At 35.4% G+C, this 22,080-nt stretch overlaps 1 protein-coding gene across 5 annotated transcripts in view; it reads right to left on the bottom strand.

Moving 5' to 3' along the window:
• The window catches only part of Fndc3a (fibronectin type III domain containing 3A), a 190,252-nt gene that overhangs the window by 98,473 nt on the left and 69,699 nt on the right, over positions 1-22,080 (bottom strand). Inside the window, exon 1 of one of the 5 annotated variants that reach the window (XM_004844174.4) lies at positions 2,409-2,549. The exons of 3 other annotated variants lie outside the window; for them this stretch is intronic. In XM_004844174.4, coding sequence (XP_004844231.1) covers positions 2,409-2,415 — 7 coding nt within the window. In that variant the 5' untranslated portion in view covers positions 2,416-2,549. Of the gene's footprint in view, positions 1-2,408; positions 2,550-22,080 lie in introns of those variants that run through there. One more of the 5 variants, XM_087197349.1, reaches the window with a different exon arrangement.

Here is a 22,080-nt window from a genome sequence, read left to right as displayed (position 1 = left end):
GGAAAAGAGGTGGGGAGAGAGAAAGAAAAAAGAGAGAAGGAAAGAAGGAGAGATAAGGGAGGAGCCAGGGGAAGGTAAAGAGGGCTGTGAGAAAGAGGAAGGGAAATTAGAAAGGATAAGAGAGGGAAGAGAAATCAAAGGGGTGAAAGAATGAAAGGAGGGGGTTGAAGGAGGGAGAGGAAAAACACTGCTAAGTTATTCATTTGTCTATAAAAATAACTTTAAAAAACACTCTTCTCACTTAAAACAAGCCAAGCAAATAGATGCTGGTCAGAATAAAATCTTAATTATATAGTTAATACTAAAACTGTATTTGTTTTCTTATTATCACCATTATCCTCATTTTCTAATGGTAGAGTTAAGATTGCCCAAATAGTAGAACTGGGATTCAAATCAGACAGTTTCATTTCTAAGTATGTACTTCTATAACATAAACATTAAATAATACTATTCATTTATTGGCAATTGATGTACTTTGAGTCTTAAGAACTACATATATTCTAATAGCCTGCTTCTGTTTTTATTTTAAGAAAGAATTAACAAGTGTTATATACATGGACCAACTTCCCATAATAAAGGTAATCATTATGTTCTGCAAACATGTACTAATAAAAATTAAAAAACGAGAGAAAGGAAGAAAAACAATTTCTTAAGTTTATGCAAACATCGCCTATTAATTTACTAAAATTGCTGAGCCACTTTAAACTGCTACACAAAAAGGCATCTTCAAAATACATCTTTTAACTTTTGCATTCTGGGCTCAAGGGAAATGAGAATAATTTTACACTAATTCTAGTCTACCTCCATTAGTTAATTTATATAAAACTACAAAGTAAACTAGTTTTCTAAATCCTGAGAGGTGGCTTAGATTTTATTCATAAAATACAAAATTTAGCTGAGAACCAGAAAAAGAATTTACTAAAAACTGTATTTATAATCTTAATAATGGAAATCAACATTTTCTTGAACTGTTATTGAATATAAGAAAGGCTGTGGGGCCTTTTGCATGCTGTCAAATTTAATTCTAATGTTAAGTCACTAGAGCTTGCTGATTACGTGTAAAAAATTATGTAACTTCTTTGTTTTTTTTCTTAACTAGAAGAATGACCATATAAATACTATGTAGCTACAATTCAAACCATATTATACTTTGATAGCCACTAAGAGTTTAAAATTTAGTAGCACAGAATGTGACTATATCTTTTAATTACATTTTAGGATGGTACTAAAAATAGAACAAAACATACCTAACCTAAAATAAAACAGCAGTACATATATTACTAGTTACAGTCCATGAATAAGACTGAATAACTCATTTCTCTAATAAGTAATCATTTCATCTTAGCAAGTAAATTTTCTTAGTCTGAGGCAGAAATGGTACATGGTTAATTCTTTTTTAAAAAAATCTGTCAGTACTATATTTAATATACAAAATATTGGTGTGAAGTAACATTCAACATGAACGCATAAACCTCCTAATGTATAAATAAGTATTGATGTTTAGAACCACAATGTTTACAGCACCATTTCTGTTGCTATTCTTGTATGTATAGAAGCAAAACTCTAACACCTTGAATACTCAATAATGCAAATGTTTGATAACTTCCTTAGTTCCAACAATCTTTTTTTTTAATTTGGGAAGTTCTAAAAGATTAACAATTAAACTGACTTAAATTTGTATGCAGTGAGGAATATTCTGTTTCAAAAAACCTAAATCTGTTAGACTGTACCATTAAATGCACAATTGGCACAAGAATAGCTGTATCTGAATAGTGATACATCTAATAGCTCCTTCAGCATCTACATGGTTTAGGCAAAATCTACCTCAAATCACAGGCCTATTCATTATTTTAAAGGGAATACTTCCTATTTTAACAACCTGAAGAAAAGGAAATAATTTTATTCACTAATTGTCTTCGAGAAGCTTCCCACTCCAGGTCTTAAAAAGTGACATCAATGACTTAAAACATATGCTATTTTCACCTAGTGTAAGTTAAATTCTTTATTTTTTTCTTAATATGAATTTACATTTAAGAGAGTTTTTAAAAACTACAAATTTGCTCAGACGTTTATATTTTTGCAAATGCGACAAACTGCTGACGTGCTACACATTCTCCTCATAAGTAAGCTTTCACAATGGCTTCCAAATAATATGGTGCCAATTTTCAGATTTTAGTTTTGAAAAGAAAAACCTAGTAAAATAAAGACCCTAGAATGGGATATTTTGTGGAAAATAAAATCAGCCTAACTCTATATAGAATTTAATCTTTTAAAACTACAGAATAACAATTTAGAATATTTTATAGCGATTATATTTGATATGCATTAAAAAAACAAACGGCATGACTTTAAAACAATGCTTTCTATGGTTTAAAATAAAGCAAATGTTTAAAAACAGCAAGTCTTACCACTCATTTTGTTTTTACAGTAGCAGCAGGGAACAAGAAAATCCAGCAGGGAAACAGAAACAGCATAGTACACGTTAACAGCTTTAATTGGTGAACGGTTTCTTTCTTCCTTTTTTTTTTAAAGCTGTAGGAGGAAAAGAGCCTTTGACCGAGTCACGTGATCGCTATCACATGACCTGCAGTGACCGGGAAAGAAAAGGAAGGGGGAGGCAAACTCCAGCTTGCACTGTTTCTGATACGGAAAAATGATTTCTGCTGCTGCTGCTGCCGCTTTGAATCTGATAATCTTTTGAGCCTTCCTTACAAAATAACCTAAAGCCCACCAAAACATATCTACAGAAATATTTTATGTAAAGCGGGTCTCTTTTGTGTTCACGAGTAACACCTGTGAAAGCACTATTTTCTAACTTTATCCATCCTGCTGCTGATTTTCACTTAGGAAGTTGGGGATAAATTCAATATTTATTAATTTAAAAGATTTTGTCGGAAATGCCATTATGTAACTTAATTCTCTTTTCATCCCCAATCCTTAAGGAATATCCACAATACATAAAGAACTGTGTATACAATAGCTTTAATGACATGCTCCTCAAAGCAGGATTTATGTTTCAGGCTGATAGTTGCTTTTCATGACTATCACTGGGCTGAGGATGTAGCGCGATGGTAGTGCTGCTTGCATAACATGTAGGGAAGCCTGGGGCTCAATCCCTCCCTACCGTGTGTGTAGGTGTGTGTGTGTATGTATGTTACCGCTTTTCCTATTGATTTTACTTTCTTTTTCTGATTTTTAAAAAGACAACCTAAAAAAAAAAAAGACTTAAACTGGACATTAATACAGATGCTAACTGAATTTCACTCTCACTTATATCCATGAAATCTGAAGAATGCTTAGGTTCATATTCAGAGCTGTATACTCAGGAAAAAGCAGGGACTCGGAAGAAACCAATCTTCCGCTGGGGGGGGGTGCTGTAAGAACTTTTGGGAGGTCTTTTATTACTTTATAATGCTATGTAAGTTCAGAGGAAATTTATTAGCAGCTAACACAAACATAGAGTAATGATTGTGATTTATTAACAGGTTGTACAGTAGAAAAAATAGATTTTAGTATCAAAAGATTTTTATGATAGCTTCAGTATTTATCAGCAAGGCAGTTTAGTGCTATTCTTTGAACTCCAGTCTCTTTCTATGAAAAGGTTAAAATAACCAACCTCATAGTATTGCTGTGAGAATCAAATTAGATAAATAAATGTAAGCATGAAATATACTGGTTGGTACCACTCAGAAAATGATAGTTATTGTTAAGTAAAAGTATGATGAATGTATGATTTCAAAGAGAGTAATTATATAAAACAGAGTATGTGCTAGGCCCCATTCAGAGTGTTTTGCTTGTGTAAACTCAATTTTCACAACTGAAGTAGGTATCCTAGTTTCATAAACTGAGGCAGAGAACAGTTAAGTAACTTGCCAAGGACAGGCAGTGAGGCAAACAGGAAGGATTATCTAATGGTATCTCTCAAATATGATTAGAAAAACCGGCAAGAGGTAATTTGGGGAGCAATAAGTCTCAACAGATGCTTGACTCCCTAGAAGAGATTAGACAAGAAAGGTCTATTCCTACAATGAGGGGCGGGTAATTGTTAACTTTTAAGTTCCTAATAAAAAGCTGAGCTTCCCTGAAGAACAAGAAGAGCAGAGTCTCCTGATCTTAACTGAACCTAGCTGATAAATGTTAAACCTACCCTCTCTGTAAATCCAACCATGTCTCTGATCTTAAGCCCTTAAAGAAAAGCAAGCCCCTGCAGCCCATTTCCTCATTTTGGGTCACTTTCACACACAGCTGTTAACACGCCCCCACCCCTCATTGAACCCAGGGCCCTGAGAATGCTAAGTAAGCTACATTCTCTGCCATGCTCCTGTTTGAAAACTTTTGCAGCAGAAGTCTGAGTTGCCCAGGCTGGCTTTGAACTTACAGTCCTCCTGCCTCAGCCTCCCAAGTAGCTAAGATTATTGCTACTAGCCCTAACTAGTAGCTTGAGTAGCTAGGCTTGAGTGCCAGTAGCTTAGAGCCTCACTTTGACTCTCTTTAATTGACTGTGTTTCCCAGTTCTTCCCTTTGTGCTCACTAGAAGCCCTTTTCCATTATAAATAAATTTTCACAGTATCCTTAACCTTTTCACAAAACATCTGTTCTTGTGCTGCCTAAACCAAACTGCCTTCCAATAGTTCCCAGTCCTCTCCTGAGGCAATATTGGTAGTCTCCAAATACCCCGAAGCTGTTTCCCATTATCATTGTTGTTGTTGTTTCAAGCTAGATTCTTTTTCCTTGAGATCATGCTTTGGTGGTGCCATCCTCTTTTTCACAGCTGTCACACTCGGTCCTTATTTACTGAGAACTTAGACAATGAGTTCAATTTTTCTTCTATCCCAACTCTTGCCTTTTACTTTTAATGTCCCAAACCTAGGTTTAATATTTCTTGAACTCTTCTCTTACACACTGTTCTTAGTACACCATGTTCAAGAACACATCTCGAAACTCAGAATTCCACTATTTCACCTTTGAAATCTTAAACTTTCGTGTTTAAGTTTCTGGTCACTACATCTTTCATCTTTCTAGTTCTTTCTTCTACACCTTTTATTATTCCATATAATGATCTCTCTCTTTTTCTCTTGATCCAACTCTGCCTTCAAAGCCTGCCTGATTTCCTTCCTATCCATATCTTATTTTTACTCCCCCTCCCCGAAAATCTCCACTTTTAATCCATCAGATAATTATCTTCTCTTTTCTTAGACCTGAACTATTGGAATCAAACAGTATTTAGATTGGCATGTGTATAAATTTAGTATCTCCCATTTTAATACAGCTGTCAGCATCGCCTGGGCTCCATTTTAGGAATTTATCCTCAGTCAATAATGTGTCTTGTTTTTTAGAGTGATTATTAGAGATCCTTACCATACTTTAAGAGGTCTCCCAGGGTCTCAATAAATTGCTCAGAATGGCCTCAAACTTCAGTCTGCCGCCTGAGTAGTTGGGATTATAGGTGTGTGCCATCATGCCTCACTATTGTTACCTTTCTCCTACAAACAGTAGTAGGCTAGGGGTATGGCTCAGTGGTTGGATACTTAGAACATACAAGGTCCTGGGTTTGATCCTTAGCACCAAAAAATAAAACAAAACAACCAAAACAAAACAAAAAAACCCCCACACAAACACAAAATTCTCTATAAGAAAAATCACATATATCTCTTAAATGTATTTGCTTTTGAGTCTTAGTTTCACCATTTTAATGTATTCTTTCAAGTAAATAAATATACTTTTTTATTCTATTGAAGTAATCCAAATTAAGTATTCAAGTAATCCAAATAAGGGAAATATTATAAATCCCAACCTGCTAGATATCTGAAACGTGAGTTTGCGTTCGCTGAAATTGATGAATGAATTCTGGGAACAATGGAGTTTAAGAGTAGGAAAAAATTATTGAGAAAAAAGGGCTTCTGTCTAAGACAGACAGAAAGGGGACGGGAAAGTGAGTTTCCCACCCACCCTGCTTCTCAAAGGTGTTTTATTGAGCAAAGCCACGAGGTGAGGTGGGTTTGAGGTGAGGTGGGTTTAAGGTGGGAGAAAACGATAGCCAACTAATAAGATCACAAGTGTAGATCCTTAGGTAGTATTGATCCAAAGGGAAATCATGAGGTGGGACAAAACTATGATCAACCAACAAGATTACAACAAATATAGTCATTTAGTAATATTGATTAAATGGCAATCAAATGGGGAAGCTAGTCATGAGTGTAGTAAACATACACAGAAGGAATAAGGACTTCCCTAGAAGAGATTTTAGGGAGATTTTAGACCCTACTGCCCAAGGTGATTGATACCTATTTAGAAAATCAAGGGCCGGGGATTTAGCTCAGTGGTTCAGCTGCCTGCCTCACAAGCTCAAGGACCAGAGTTTGATCCCTGGCACCAAAAAAAAAAAGAAAGAAAATCAATCACTGCTATTCATCTCTAGGGGAAGTATGTGAGTGTAGCATTGTTTCTCTTTTTATAATGCTGACCTTCAATGTATCTGGATTGTCTTACATACTGACTCCTGGAGGGTCGGCCTTGTCTAACTGCAAGATATCTAATTAACTTAGCTTTCTACAATACTATCGGTATATATTTTATTCTTTCCAGTTTCTTGAAACTTCTGTTATTGTGTTTTTCTCCTCTATCATTCACTTGCCATTCATTCACTCAACAAACATGTATAGAGTATCTACAATGTGCCAGATACTGTTCTGGGCACTTGGATATATCTCTAAGTGAAAATGGACAAATATTCCTGCTCTTGTAGAGTTTACACTGGGAGAAGAAAATAATTAATAATATGATAAATAAGTAAATCATATTCAAGTACATCATATATGTGTGAAGGTGATAGGTTTGAAAATATGGTTGAATGTCAAAATGCTATGAAGTAATAAGATAATAGAGCAGAGTGAAGATGACTGAATGCTCAGAGAGAGTGGTGGTGAGGTGGGGACATTAAGGATTGCAATTTAAAATACAGAGATCAGTTAAGTTCCACTGAGAAAGTGACTTTTGAACAAAGAGTTGAAAGATGAATGAGTCATGGGTCTATCTGAGGAAAAGATCATTCTACACAGAGGAGCAACCAATGCAAAAGCCCTAAGATGGGAGCCTGACTGGCATGTTTGAGTGCTAACAAAGACATCAACATCACCTGAGCAGCATGAGCAGCATGGGAAAAAAAGGAGTGAAGTCACTATGGTAAAGAAGGAAATGAGTTAGAGTCTATAAGGACTTTGGCTTTTACTTTGAGTGAAATGGGTAGCCATTGTTGGATTTTAAGATATTATCTGAATTGTATTTTAAAAGAATTAATTTGACCCAGACATATTGCTGATGGATATGGGAAACACAGGGAAAATGGCATTATCTACTAAAGTTGAGCATGATGCATACCCTATAATCAAGTAATTCTACATCTACATATATGGGCAATGAAAATGCTTAGAACATTCTTATCAGTACTAATTGTAATGGCACCAGAGTGGATGAAGTAGACTTGGGGACAATTAGATATTCAGATTTGGAAATGCTGTTGGGTGTGGTAGCACAGGCCTATAATCTCAACCCTTATGAGGCTGAGGTAGGAGGATTGCTGTGAGTTCAAAGGCCAGCCTGGGTCACATAGTGAGTTCCACACCAGCCTGGACTACACAGCGAGACCCTGTCTCAACAAAAAAATTTAGAAATGCTACATTTGAGATGTCCACTAAGCATCCAAATGGAGATATCATGTAGCAGACTGTTGGTTTAATTATTCTGGAATTCAAGGAGACACCTAGTCTGGAGGTATAAATTCCATAGCTTTTGGTAGATAGGTTTTTAATCCCTGAAACTTGGTGACATCATCAGATAAGTAAAGGAAGATAGAGAATAGAATCTAATTCTTTAGATAGAACATTGCCACTATGAACATATTTCTATATATCTCTTTGCCTACGTTTCTTTAAAGTGCTGTATATACCTAAGAGGAAAAATGCTGGGTTTTAGGATTATGTATTAGTTTTCATGGAAAGTGGAAACAGTTTTCCTGAGTATATCCATTTATAATCTATTGTTCTCACTGTGGAACATGCCTGTAAATCCAGCACTCTGGAAGGCTGAGACAGGAGGATCATAAGTTCAACAGTAGCCCAGGCAACTTACTGACAGTGAGACTTTGTCTCAAAATTAACAAATAAAAATAAAAAGGGCTTATGATGCAGCTCAGTGCGAAGGCCCTGAATGAACTCTCCAGTTCTGGAGGAAAAAAAATTGCTGTCTCTCTGGAGTCATAAACATAATCAATCTCCTTTATTATTATTTTTATATGTATCTTTTCACACATAAACTCTCAAGAATTGACTTTTGGGTAAGTTATGAGGAAAAGGTCTGATTCCATTTTAACCCAAATGAATAACCAACTGTCCCAGCCATTGTTTTCCACTCCCAATACCTTACGATAAGGACATAGCAAGGCAATTAAAATTATTTTAAAGAAGACCTTATTTTATAAGATGATGGTTATCCAGAGCATCTAGTCTACCAAATTGAAATAAAGTTTGGAAAATCATATTTCAGTCCACTGCAGTCAGGCTTTGCCCTCACCACTTTACTGAGATCATACTGGCAACAGTCACTAAGATCAAACTTGCCAAATCCAATTAACATTGATGACAACTCTCTAACTATTCCTTCTTAATATCTTAAATACTGTACTAGTCTCTCCCGGTTCCTCTCCTACCTCTGATCATATCTTTTCAACTCCTTGATGGCTTCTGGTCTTTGTTTTTCCTTTAAGTTTTTGTTTTCTTGGGAATTTTGCTCTTGGCTTATTTGTTATTCTGTATGTGATGATCTTATTTACTCCCATGAAAGCTTATATTATGTATCTCATCTGGACTTTCCCTTGAGTTCTAGGCCTCTAGTACTCAATTCACGTAAAACCAGTTATTTTTCATTAATACTCACACCACTTTCTGTATGTCCCACAATATATTTAAAGTTTGGTCTCAACACAAAACTTCAGTAATCCTAGACCTTCCCCCTTATCTCCCATACCAGCTTGCTGGAAGTTCTGACAATTTAATCTCCTAAATATTTTTCAAATCCATATTTTCTCCTGTTCTACTGCTGCCCACTCTGGCAGTATTCAGCTCTTTCTAGAACTATTCTAGTATTCTTCTAATGGGTCCCTTGCTCCCAGTCCTTAGGCATCAATACATCTCTAGCATTAGCAATAAAATGATCTTTAAAACAAACCTGATTGTTTTTTCCTCTCTAAAACCCATAATCAAATTCTTTATTATTTATGAGATGAAGTCTAAGTCTGTGACCAAGGCTTGCCATGCTCTCCAAGAAACAGGTGGTGCTAGGTAAGCTGGTTATAAAATACAGTATCAGTCGATTATTATCAATATTGAATAAACCACATATTTTCACTTGCATCAAAATATTTTCAAGTGAGTTTTGGTACTACTGTGGTATTTTATTGCTCATTTTATTATGATTTGTAATTATTTGTTATATCCTAAACAACAGGAGCAGCATAAAGTAGTGGTGAAGGGCATAGATTTCAGTGGTAGGCCATTTAATTTTAATGTGGTTACTATGAGACCTTGTAAGTTACTTAACCTCTCTGTATCTTAGTTTCTTCGTATGTAAAATATAAATACTAGTTACTCTACTTCACAGAAATATAATGTGGAATAAATGAGTCCTATTCATAAAGCACAACAGTGCTTGGTACACAATTTAGTGTATAAACAATGTCACCCAAGAATAGTGCTTGTATTGCAGATAGGAGCTAAGTTAGTTAGAAATTATTATAAAGCAGTTAGACAAAGCTGGGCCTTCAACACAGAGAAAGAAATGAGGCAGAGAGAAGCACCCACATACTTACCCTAGGAATAAATAGCAGTGATTGATATTCCAAATAGGTATCAATCACCTGGGTTAGGGACCAGGACCTCCACCCATCCTTTCCAAGAAAGGTCCCCTACCTATCCCTTACTGAAAATCCTTGTTCATTCCCTATATACCTGCTACCCTGACTTGCTTCCCCATCTGATCACCATTTAATCAATATTAACTAAGTGACTATACTTGCTGTAATCTTATTGGTTAATCATAGTTTTGTCCCACCTCACATCCATCTTGTAATTTCCCATTGCACCAATATTACTTAAGCGACTGTACTTGTAATCTTACTAGCTGACTAGAGTTTTGTCCCACTTTGTACCCACCTCACCTCGTGGCTTTGTTCCATATAACACCTTTGAGAAGCACGGTGGGCAGGCAACCCACCTTCTGGTCCCCCTTCTGTCTCTCTTAGACAGAAGCTATCTTTCTCTCCATAAATTTTTCCTACTCTTAGCCTCTTTTGTTACTAGAATTCTTTCTTTGATTTTAGAGAACATGAACTCGTGTTTCAGATATCTAGCAGGTTTGGGAGTCATATCTATTCCCCCTATATCACTAGGGCTTGTCTTGATAAATCTACTTGAAAATCAACAGTTCAAAAAATGCTAGTTAATGTGTTGAAATGAGTTCAAACAATTGCTATGATGAGCCAACTTATTAAAAGAGGGTTGGGCCGGGGATTTAGCTCAGTGGTTCCACCACCTGCCTTGCAAGCGCAAGGTCAGGAGTTCAATCCCTAGTACCAAAAATAAATAAATAAATAAAATAAAAGAGGGTTCTATGCAAAATATTTGAGATGTTATGAAAATTAAAAGCAGATACTTTTTAAAGTTTGCCAACATCATATTCAGACGATAGAAAAAAATGTTAATTATTGCATAATACATACTATAAACTGTAACATTCTCAATGAATCCTCTATATTTATTCCCATAGAAAAGCTGTTTGATGATGATTATCAAATTAACAAGGTCTTTAGCAAACAAATCCATCCACATTTCCCTTGCTATTACTGAAAAATCCTTCAAAACAGGGACCACGTCACCAACTCTAAGGCAAATGAGTTTTAAGAATAGTAAGGGTATAGAGTTAAGTCTTATCAGAAGGATATGGAAGACAGGAGTCAGTAATTCCTAAGATGCATACAAAAGTAACACCAAAAATCCTGGCATTTAGATGGACGATCCAATACAACACAATTCAAATATTTTCTAATTATGTAGCAAAGCAAAATATACCAAACGGTATCTCATTGAAACAGTGAGACTTCTTGTGAAGAAAAGATTCTAAAAGTTTCTAGAAAGTGAGGGATATTACATAGAAAATGAATTACTTAAAGGCCAAATTTGTTCTGCAAGATAATTGAAGGTGATTTAAGAGATACATTTACCACCAAAACCAAACCAACAAAAACACAACGTGATGAATTAAAATGGAAAAATAATATAGAAAAAATATAAATAAGAAATGAGGCCGGTCATATACCCTTACTAGAATTAAGCCATAAAAATACTCTTGTTTGTGTGAGATGAAATGCTGTGATTAAAATTATATACCAATGAGCACACTATAAAGTTAGTCCTTCTGCAGATCAAGTATGATACATACTACCACAAAGAATGATACCAATGGTTTGGCTTGCAAAAAACTAAAGCAGGAACGACCCAATACTGACTTTTGCCATATATAAAATTCAGTAAAGCAATAAAAAAGTCTTACTTTAAGTAATGTATCCTTCAAAATAGTTGCAAAATAAATAGCTGAATCAGCTGACTTGCAGAAAAGAGACTGTTATCTATGAAGTGAATTAAAAACTCAAAAGAGCTAACTTTGAAGATTAGACTGCAATAATAAGTATGGGTTATTTGCATGTCAGAAAATTTAAGAGACAGACTAGCTAGGCAAAGAATAGTTTTAGATCATTAAGATATAAAAGGATAGGAAGTGAAATGTATTTATCTTTTCCTCTACAATTTTTTTATCTGATCTTCAAAAGACTAACCCTATGACTACAACTCTAATCCTTGAGGCAACACTAAGGAACAAGTTCTGAAGAAGTAATTTAAGTATGTGCAGCTTGGACCATGACTAATGCATGTCCACAGAGTCAAGCAACTAAGGATAGGCCAATAAATGGTGTTAAGGAAGTGCTTCATGGGAGGGAGCCTGTTGCTGGGGGTGACTGACAATGATACATGAAAATAATCTCAGGAAGATAAGGAGAGTGAGGATTAGACACAAATCAAATCTTGTTCATCCTTTTAAATTTTTCTCACTTTCTCATCTGTTTTTCCTCTTTTGATTTTTAGGGACTTTGAGGACTTTGCATATTTGGCCATATAGTTATTCACCATTTTCTCTCCCTGTAATTTTCTCCTTTATTTATACTAAGGTATGAATTTAACAAAAATTTTATTTATATGATGTATAACAATAGAAAGCAAATATAAGGATCATTCTAAAGCCAGATACATATTTTGGATTAGGAGATGAGGAAAGCTAGGTGAAGTTACAAGACTACATATTAACCAGAAAAATGGTCAATACAAATTTGTGTTCTAATGTACTATGTCCCGAGCATTTGAATTTATGTGCCAGTAAACTTTCAAAACTAATTCTGGGGACTTATTAACCAGGTTTTAATTAAGCCAAGTAAAGACATTAAATAGAAAGAAGAAATTAAGGAGAAACAGAAGGAAGCCTATCTATACCATTATATCACTTCACAAAGAGAGGATATTATAACTGCAAAAATAGTAGGAGGGAGAGAAGCTGAGGCAGTCCCAGCACCCGGAAGGAAGCTCCACCGCCACCATTCCACGCTCCTAAGGCAGAGAAGGTGAGCCAATTCCAGCACTAAGAAGGAAGCTGCCCTGCTGCCATTCCACGCTCCTAGGGCAGAGAAGGTGAGCCAATCCCAGCACCTGGAAGGAAGCTCCCCTGCCACCATTCCATGCTCCTAGGGCAGAAAAGTTGAGCCAGTCCTAGCACATGGAAGGAAGCTCCCCCGCCACCATTCCACACTCCTAGGGCAAAGAAGGTGAGCTGCACAGGCGCCAGACGCACCCCCCCACCCCCCCACCCCTGCGCCCTGCTGGGGAAATGAGAAGACACATAAATAAGTCTCAAAAACAGACTTCCGGATCAACTACAGCAACCCCAAGGGGAAACGAGATGGAACAATCTGATACTCAACCACCTGGACTCGTTGAACTGGCAACAAAAGAGGATCTGGGAAAAATGAAATCAGAAATAATTACTCAGATAACAGCAAAGATTGTGCTCATAGTGCAAGACATGATTAATAAATCTAAAGAGGACACAGATAAAAAAATAGAGGATCTGAGGAACATGATGGAATCCCAACATAGGAAACAAACGGAATCCATAAAACAGATGCAAACAGATTTCCAGGAGATTAAAAACTCCATCGAAAGTCTGCACAGCAGAATGAACCAATGTGAGGATAGAATTTCACATATAGAAGATAAGATTGCAATTAGTGACCAGGAAATGAAAAATTGCTTTAAAATTGTAAGGGACCATGAGAAATCAATCCAGCAGCTGGTAGATGATGCAAAGAAGAATAACATAAGACTGATAGGAGTCAATGAAGAAACAGGAGAGAGTGCAGATGACATAAAAAAACTCTTCACAGAAGTGATGGCAGAAAACTTCCCAAGGAGGGGGAAAGAACTGGACATCCAGATAAGTGAGGCTTATAGGACTCCAGCTAGCCTTGATAAAAAAAAATCTACACATAGGCATATAATAGTTAGGATTCCAGAAACCCAACAGAAGAACAAAATTCTACAAGCAGTAAGAGAAAAGAAACAAATCACATACAAAGGAAAGCCCATCAGAGTCACAGCAGACTTCTCAATGCAAACCCTCAAGTCAAGAAGATCTTGGAGTGATGTATTTCAAGCCCTAAAGGAAAACAGCCTCCAACCCAGATTGATGTACCCTGCAAAACTATCTTTCAAAATTGATGGAGCAATAAGATACTTTCATGATAAAGAGCACCTAAGGAACTTCATGACTAACAAACCAGCACTCCAAAAAATTTTACACAATATCCTAGGAAAAGACAATGAGGATCACAACCCCAGGAAACCCAGCAGAATGAATCCATTGGGCGTGACAAATTAAACGCAAAGGGGGAGAATCCAACAAAAGAAAAAGTCATGACAAGGCTTTTAAAACTTTTAACTTCATCTCACTAATAAGTGTACAATTAAATCTTATTACTGTACTGATTAGTAGTTTCCTGATTCTAGAGTTGCACACCTTTCCTTGTGCTGTACTGGCTATTTATCATCTTCTTATGTTTACTTTTTAATTGGGTTGTCTATTAATGAGCTGTAAGAGTTCTTTATATATTCTGCTCATAGGTTATATGCATTGTAAATATGGTCTGTTTAAAGACTACTTTTCATTTTAGAGATGTCATTTAAAGTTCTGAATTTTGATGGAATCTCATTTATCAATTTTTTTCTTTTATACATCATGTTTTTTGTATCCTAGGTAGTTCTTGCCTACCCTAAATTCATAAACATTTTCCCTTATAATTTTTTCTTAAAGTTTTATACTTTTAGGCTTTCATATTTAGGTTCATAGATCCCTTCAAGTTATTTTCATGTATGGAAATAAAGGGTTGAGGTTAATTTTTTATATACGGATGCCAGGTGTTCTAGTGCCATTTGCTAAAAACACTATCTTTTCCTCGGCTCTTGAATTGAGCTTTATTCTATAAAATGCTAATGTTAAATAATCTTTCAAAACTCAGTGGACCATATATGTGTGTGGTTCTATTTCTAGATTCTCTTTTATTACAATGATCTATATGTCTTTCCTTACACCAACACTGCTGTGATTACTGTAGCTTTAGAAGAAGTCTTAAAATTAGGTACTAAACGTCTTCCAACACTGTTTTTTTTTTTTTTTTAACTTTTCTAGGTCCTTTGTACTCCTACATAACTTTTAAATTTCAATATCCAATTCTTCATTTATAGCAAGTATACATAGACTTGAATTTTTATATATACCTTGTGTTTTCTAATCCTGCTAAATTTAAGTATAAGTTCTAGGGGCTCCTAGAGATTTCTTAGTATTTTCTCTGTAGATGATCATTTCATCTACATATAAAGATTTTGCTTCTACCTTGCCAATCCTATCCTAATTGTGTCGTTTTATTGCCAGACTATTTTGGTTGGGCCTAGGTTTCAAAAGTTTAATGGACAGATAAAGAGTAGGCATATCTGCCCTTGTTCCCCACCTTAAGGAGAAAGCATTGTATCTTCTCCATTCATACAAGGCATTCTCGCTGGAAGTATGGAGTACATGTCTTTGATCTGTTGAGAAGGTTCTGTTCTACTTCTAGTCTCCTGATAGCTTTTACCATGAACACCTGTAGAATTTAGTTTAATACTTTTTCTCCAACTAGTGACAGGATCATATGGCTTTTTCCTTTCCTCTGTTAAAATGATGACTTTTGGGGGTGGATCTTCCAAAGCTGAACCAACACTGCCATCCCTGTAACACAACCACTTTCAACATACTGCCAGATCTGACATCTAATAGTTTGTTTTGTTAAACAAATTTCTATCTATGTTCATACTTTTTTTTTCTATTATCTTTATCCAGTCTTAGGATTAGCACAATGTTGAGTTCCTAAAATGAGGGGAGAAGTGTTCCTTTTTTTCTGCTTTAATTGTTTGGTATAATTTATCAGTTCAAATGTATATGAGCCTGTTGTTGTCATATAGGTAGGTTTTCAAGCTAGGAATATATTTTCTTTAATAGGTGCTATTCAAATTTTATATTTCTTCCAGGGTTAGTTTCATTAATTTATCTTCCAAGGTACTTCTTAGAAGTTGTCAAATTTATTTCAAAACAGATTTTTGAAATATGCTTTCTATATCCTTTTAAATTCTGTAAAATCTGTGGTAATGTCTCCTAGGTCTTGATATTTTAATTTTAAAAATGTGTAACTGATATTGTATAATAGGAAGTAAAGGTCTAGGGGGGGTAAGGGAAGAGGGGAAAAGATATGAGAAAGGGAAAAAAATGGAAACGGGATCCTTGCAAGTGTGGAGGGGTGGAGGGGGTGAGGGGAGGGCAGGAGACGGGGGCAAAAAAATAAGAACCAAGAGACTCATGTAATGGGACAAGATCCCAATGATGTATGTAAATGTATTTTATACCTGTAATGTACCAATAAACTCAATGGTGGGAAAAAAAAAATAGTAGGAGGTATTTTACTTCAGACTTTGAAAAAAGACTTTTAAGTTAAATAAATTTAACTTAAGACCCAGAATAGTCAAAGCAAACCTAAGCAAAAAGAGCAAGGCTGAGGCCATTGCAATACTCAATTTCAAATTACACTACAAAGCCACAGTAACAAAAACAGCATAGTATTGGCACAAAAATAGACATGTAGACCAATGGAATGTAACAAATCCAAGCAAATACAGCCATTTGATTCTGGACATGGTAACCAAAAATTCACACCAGAGAAAGCCTCTTTAACAAGTTCTGGGAAAAAACTGGATATCCACTTGTATAAGATTGAAACTAGATACTTATCTTTCATCCTGAGCAAAAATAAATTCAAAATGGATCAAGGACCTATGTATAAGACCTGAAACTTTGAAACTGCTAAAAGGAAACATAGGGAAAGCACTTGAAGCCACAGAACAAGAAAAGACTTCCTGAATAGGACTATAGTAGCATGGGAAATAACAGCAAGATAACAACTGGCACTATATCAAATTTTAAGGTTTCTGTACAGCAAAGGAAACAACCAGTAAAGAGACAACCTATAGAATGAAAAAAAATCTTGGTCAGCTATTTTTTTCAACACTGGATTAATATCCAGAATGTTTAAATAATTTTTAAAAGCGCCAAAAAATCAAATGGCCCAATCAATAAATGGCAAATAAATAAAACAGATACTTCTTAAAACAGGAAGTGCAAGTGGCCAATAAGCTGAATAAAAAATGTTCAACATCTTTAGCCATTAGGGAGATGCAAACCACATTGATACTTCATCTCACCCCAATCAATGGCCATTAACAAGAATACAAAAAAACAGCAAACACTGGTGAGGATTCAGGGAAATGGAAACTGCCTATGCTGCTGATGGGAATGTAAATTAGCACAGCCAACAAGGAAATCAGTAGGAAGTTCCTAAAAGACTAAAAACAGAGCTACTATTTGATCCAGCTATTTTACTGCTTGGAATATACCTGAAGGAATGAAACTCAGCATACTATAGGGACACCTGTATATCCATGTTTATTTTGGCACATTCACAATAGTCAAGATATGGAGCTAGCCTAGATACCTATCAACACACAAACAGGCAAAGAATATACACAATGAAATATTATTCAGCCATAGAGAGGAAAATTTTTTTATCTGCAGAAAAATGGATGAATTTGGAGATTGTGATATTGAGGAAAATAAGCCAGACTCAGGCATCTATCACATGTTCTTTCTAATATCATACATGGAATCTAAACAAGACGACAAGAAAGTATGGGAAGACTATTGTTAGAGAAGAGAAAGGCAATGAGGGGGAATATAAGGGCAGGTAATAGGGGGATAGATATGAAACTCCCCCAAATGTGAAACTAGGCAGAGGGAGGGTAAAGCAAGGGGGCAATAAGGAGGTGAAAATAATTAAAGTATGCTATGTACATGTACAGATCATCCATAATTAAACCCAATAATCTCTATAACCCATATGCATTAATGAAAAAAGATGTGAAAAAATGATTAATCTGAGAAAAATGTTAAAGCAGTTAGATTCCAAGAATAAAGGCATAAACCAGCACTGTCCTTGACAAACTCTGATACAAAGTCACCTTATTTATTAATAGGGAATGCTTATTTATCAAGGCTTAAAAAACTTGGCAACATTTAGTCACACAAGGTAGGCAATCAGCACAGAGCTCTAGCGTAGGAATTCACAAATTGGTGACTGTAATTTGGGAACAGAGTAAGGCAGGAAGTTACAGAAGAGAGAGAGAAAAGTTAAGGTCATTTATGCTTAGATATTTAGGGGCTTTTCTTTTCCTTAAAAACTACTCTTTTAAAAATTTGGATGAAGTAGAAGAATACATACACTAGTTGCCTAAACATATTCAGAATTATGGACAATTTCATTTATCTATGTACAGGTAATTAAAAATGTATACAATTACATTTTAGATATATTAGTGATAAAAACAAGTAAAATAAATTTGATAACTATGAGAATCTACTTTTAGCACTAAATTGAACTGCATATAAATAGAAAACTTGAAGTAAGAGATATGTTTACCAAGGACCTGTTTCTAAACAGGAAGTTATTTTTAGTGCTTTTGTTAGAAATTTACAGAGGCTATGGTATCAGTGTGCATGGATGCAGCAGGTTTTGAACACTACTATTTATAGTAGCAATCTAATGTGAACAATGATGAATCATTCTTTGTTTTTGTAGTAGGAAATAGTACTTGGGATTTACTGCAGCACATTAGGTTAACTATGTTTCAATAAAAAACACCCACACGCTGACATCACACAGCAGTGATATGAATCAATGACGCAAATCCTATCAGGATCAAAAATTAAGGTCACGAGGCTAAAAAAAATATACAAGTGACAGGGCCGACCAGTCAGCCACCAAAAAGACTGCGTTAAGTCAGTACTGCCAATGTCAAAAAGGGTTCTAATGTTCTTTTTTTACATAATAGCTAAGCCTTTTAATTGTTTTTTTTTTTTTTTTTGGTACTGGGGATAGAACTTGGGACCTTGCACTTTTGAGGCAGGTGGCAGGACCACTGAGCTAAATCCCTGGCTCCAAGCCTTTTAATTTTAATTATAGATTTCCCATACAACAGACTATATATTTAAGCTTTTTCATAGCTTTTATGGTTTAACAAATAGACCCTTAAAAACATGTCTTAGGGGTCTACCTGCCAAGTAAGTTAGGAAAATGGACTAGGGTGGTAGGCTCTTTAGACAATGTTATGCAGAATACATCACCATTTATTAAGCATTTTATATAATATTTTGTGCTTGACAAATAACATTTAGTTTCAGATGTGAAGCACTATATCAAGACCTGATAATTCACTGCAATCCCAGGGCTTTCTTCCCACTATCTTCTCCTTCCTATAGCTTTTATTAGTATCCTTGGATGTCAAATTATTAAATTTTTAAATGGTTACAGCTGGATTACAGAAGATAGATCATTTTGAGTAAGCATTACAGATTTTAAAATATCTTCTCCCTAAATTAAACACACCCACAGATAGTTAGAAATCTTTTGTAATAGGAACAAAAACTTCCCCTGGAGGCTTGCCACACAATGTTCATACCGAACTGTAGGTTCTCCTGAAAGAAACTAGGCCTACATTCTTAAAACATCTTTCCTTTTAGTTCATGTTCTCTTCAAGGGAGAATTGGAACGCCACAGGGAGATGAAAGCTGGAGGTATCTAGTAACCATTTGTTCTATCATTATTAATCTGACATAGACTAACATGAAAACATGCAAAGGAACCTTTTTCATACCCCCTGGCACTTGCTTTAGTGTTAAGGAAAAATTTTAAAAGAAAAAATTTGTAGTGTTAGGGATCTAGCATGCAAGAGGTTTGAGTTCTATCCCTAGCGCAATTTATCAATCCATCAAATAAACAGATTGACCCCTATCCTAAAACTTTAATTAATTTATTTTTAATGGTCACCATCTGTTATGGTTTAGATCTAAAATGTCTCCCAAAGGTCTCATATGTTTAGAGGGAGGGGTTTTGAAAGGTGACTGGATCATAGAGGGGTGCTATACTTATCAAACTAATCCACTGATGAGTACATAGCTGAATGTTCTTTTAGAGGTGGGTCACAGGGTACAACCTGGAAGGGTATATTCTTGTCCCAAGCTCCTTTCTCTCTGTTTCCTGGCTGCTGTGGAGTGAGCAGCTGTCCATCATGCCCTTCAATCACGCTGCTTCTACCCTGGAGCCAGACACTGACTGCATCCACTGAAAATGTGAGCAAAATAAACTTTTCCTCCTTTAAATTCCATGTGTTGAATATTTTGTCCCAGCAACAGGAAAGCTAACACAGCTTCTGAAAGAAATACCTAAAAATTGCTGTGACAGTTGACTTCATGGTTCTCTTTCAGGAATAATCTTTAAATTTAGATTTTCCATAGCAGAAACCAAATATTTCATAGATGGTGAAAACGCTACTGTAGTTTTTCACTATACTTAGTGTACTTTCATCAGGAGAAGACTAGATTATAAGGCCTTATTTTTCCTCTATCATTATTTTATATATTTTGATCATTTGCTATACTTCCTATTATACTCTACTCATGCTAACCTCTTCAGGGATGTCCCTATCAGGTAGCATTGACTTAAAATGGAAAAAAGTACATTAAAAACTCACTGTTGATGGTAGGCTAAAGACAGAAGAGAAAGGAAAAAAGTCCCCACAGAAACAAAGAGGGGAACAGGGGCCTCACCTCCCTTTCATTTCAATCAGGTTCAAATATTATCAGACTGGGAAGCAGAGACTTATCTATGTGGATTATTTATGATGAGATTAAGCAGAGCAAGAATGGGGACAGGGTTTTTTCCAAGCTCTTTGGTTATGGCTATGAAATACTTTGGAGACATGTGATCAAAGGTTGGAGGCCTTCCTTTACAACTTGGTTCCCCAGCTATACAGTTTCTCTCCCAAAAGTAACTATTCATAGTTTCTTATAAATCCTTTCAGAGATAGTCCATCAATATAAAAGCATTAGATGTATATTCTTCAAAAAATACAAAACTGTTCTGTACCTTAATATATCTTAGAGATATTTCCTTTTCGGTTCATGCAAAGATGCTTCAGTTTCTTAATAGCTACATTATATTCTGTAAAAATGTACTATAATTTAGCGATTCTCCCATTAATAGACATTGAGGTTATTTTCAATCTTTGGCTATTACAACAATGCTGCAATGACTATCACTGTACAATATCTTTTCACGTTAGTGTATCTGTAGGATAAATTACTAGAATGGAACTGCTGTGTCAGAGAATTTACAGTCTATACCCTTCCTACCCCATTACTGAGAATTGAACTTAGGACCTTGTGCTTGCCAGGCAGGCAAGGTGCCACTGAGCTACATTCCTCGTCAAAATTTACAGTTTTGGTATGACCAAATCTCCTCAGCATTTGTACTAATACATATCCTCATCAACACATCCTCATCAGTAATTACCAAACTTTTTGATATGCAGCAACCTGATAGGTGAAACCAACTCACTGCAGTTCAGTTTTCATTTTCTTTTTCATAAGGCTGAATATTCTATGTTTAAGAACCATTTATTTTCCCTTTTCTTGATCTGTCTGTTCCTAGGCCTTACCTATTTTTTGTATTAGATTTGCAGGGACTCTTTATATGTTAAAAAAGTTAACTTTATTGCAAATATTTCTCCTATTTTTTGTCTTTTATCTTTCCTTATGTTGTTGTCCTCCCCCTAGAATGATTTTACATGAACACACACACACACACACATACACACACACACACTCTTTATTTTTGGATGCTAAGAATGTAGGTTAATGATGAGTATTAAAATAATAAAAGCTGGAAGCTAAAACAAGAGAATTTGCTCAAGGATCGGGTTCTATAAAATTTGGTTTCAAAATGTGTGTCTAAAAAAGTTTCATGTTGAAAAGAGTTTGGAACATGCTGCAAATGATAACTACTTTCTGAAAATTCATTATGAATATCAGCATATTAAAGACACTGGTAAAGCTTATAGCAAATAAATTTTTTCTTAGTATTTCAACTTACTGGTCTTTCTGTTCCTATAGTATCTATTAACATCTGACAGTAGCTGTTGTACTGTGTTCCAGTACTAGTGAATTAGATAAAGGAGGCCTGCATATTTCCTTATTAAGTAATCTTATGAGGTATGACTGAACCATATGGTGAATGTTAAATTCAAAAAAATTCACTGCAGTAAAAGACACACTGCTATTAATTCCCCTCAAAATATGCCCCCTAACTTTGAACATTCATCGTTCTTATCACTTTCTGTAGCAATTCTGGATGTTCTCTTTGATGTCTTTAGGAGGTGTGACAAAAAATACAGTGAAAGCTGTTGCCAAGTGCTATACAATGGAAAGGTAGGGGTATAAAATCATTACAGT

Source organism: Heterocephalus glaber, unplaced genomic scaffold, assembly GCF_053883595.1.
Source record: "Heterocephalus glaber isolate CG9 unplaced genomic scaffold, H.glaber_assembly_v1.0 deba00001666, whole genome shotgun sequence".
Taxonomy (NCBI): Eukaryota; Metazoa; Chordata; class Mammalia; order Rodentia; family Bathyergidae; genus Heterocephalus; species Heterocephalus glaber.
This window is presented reverse-complemented; position numbering and strand designations above follow the sequence as displayed.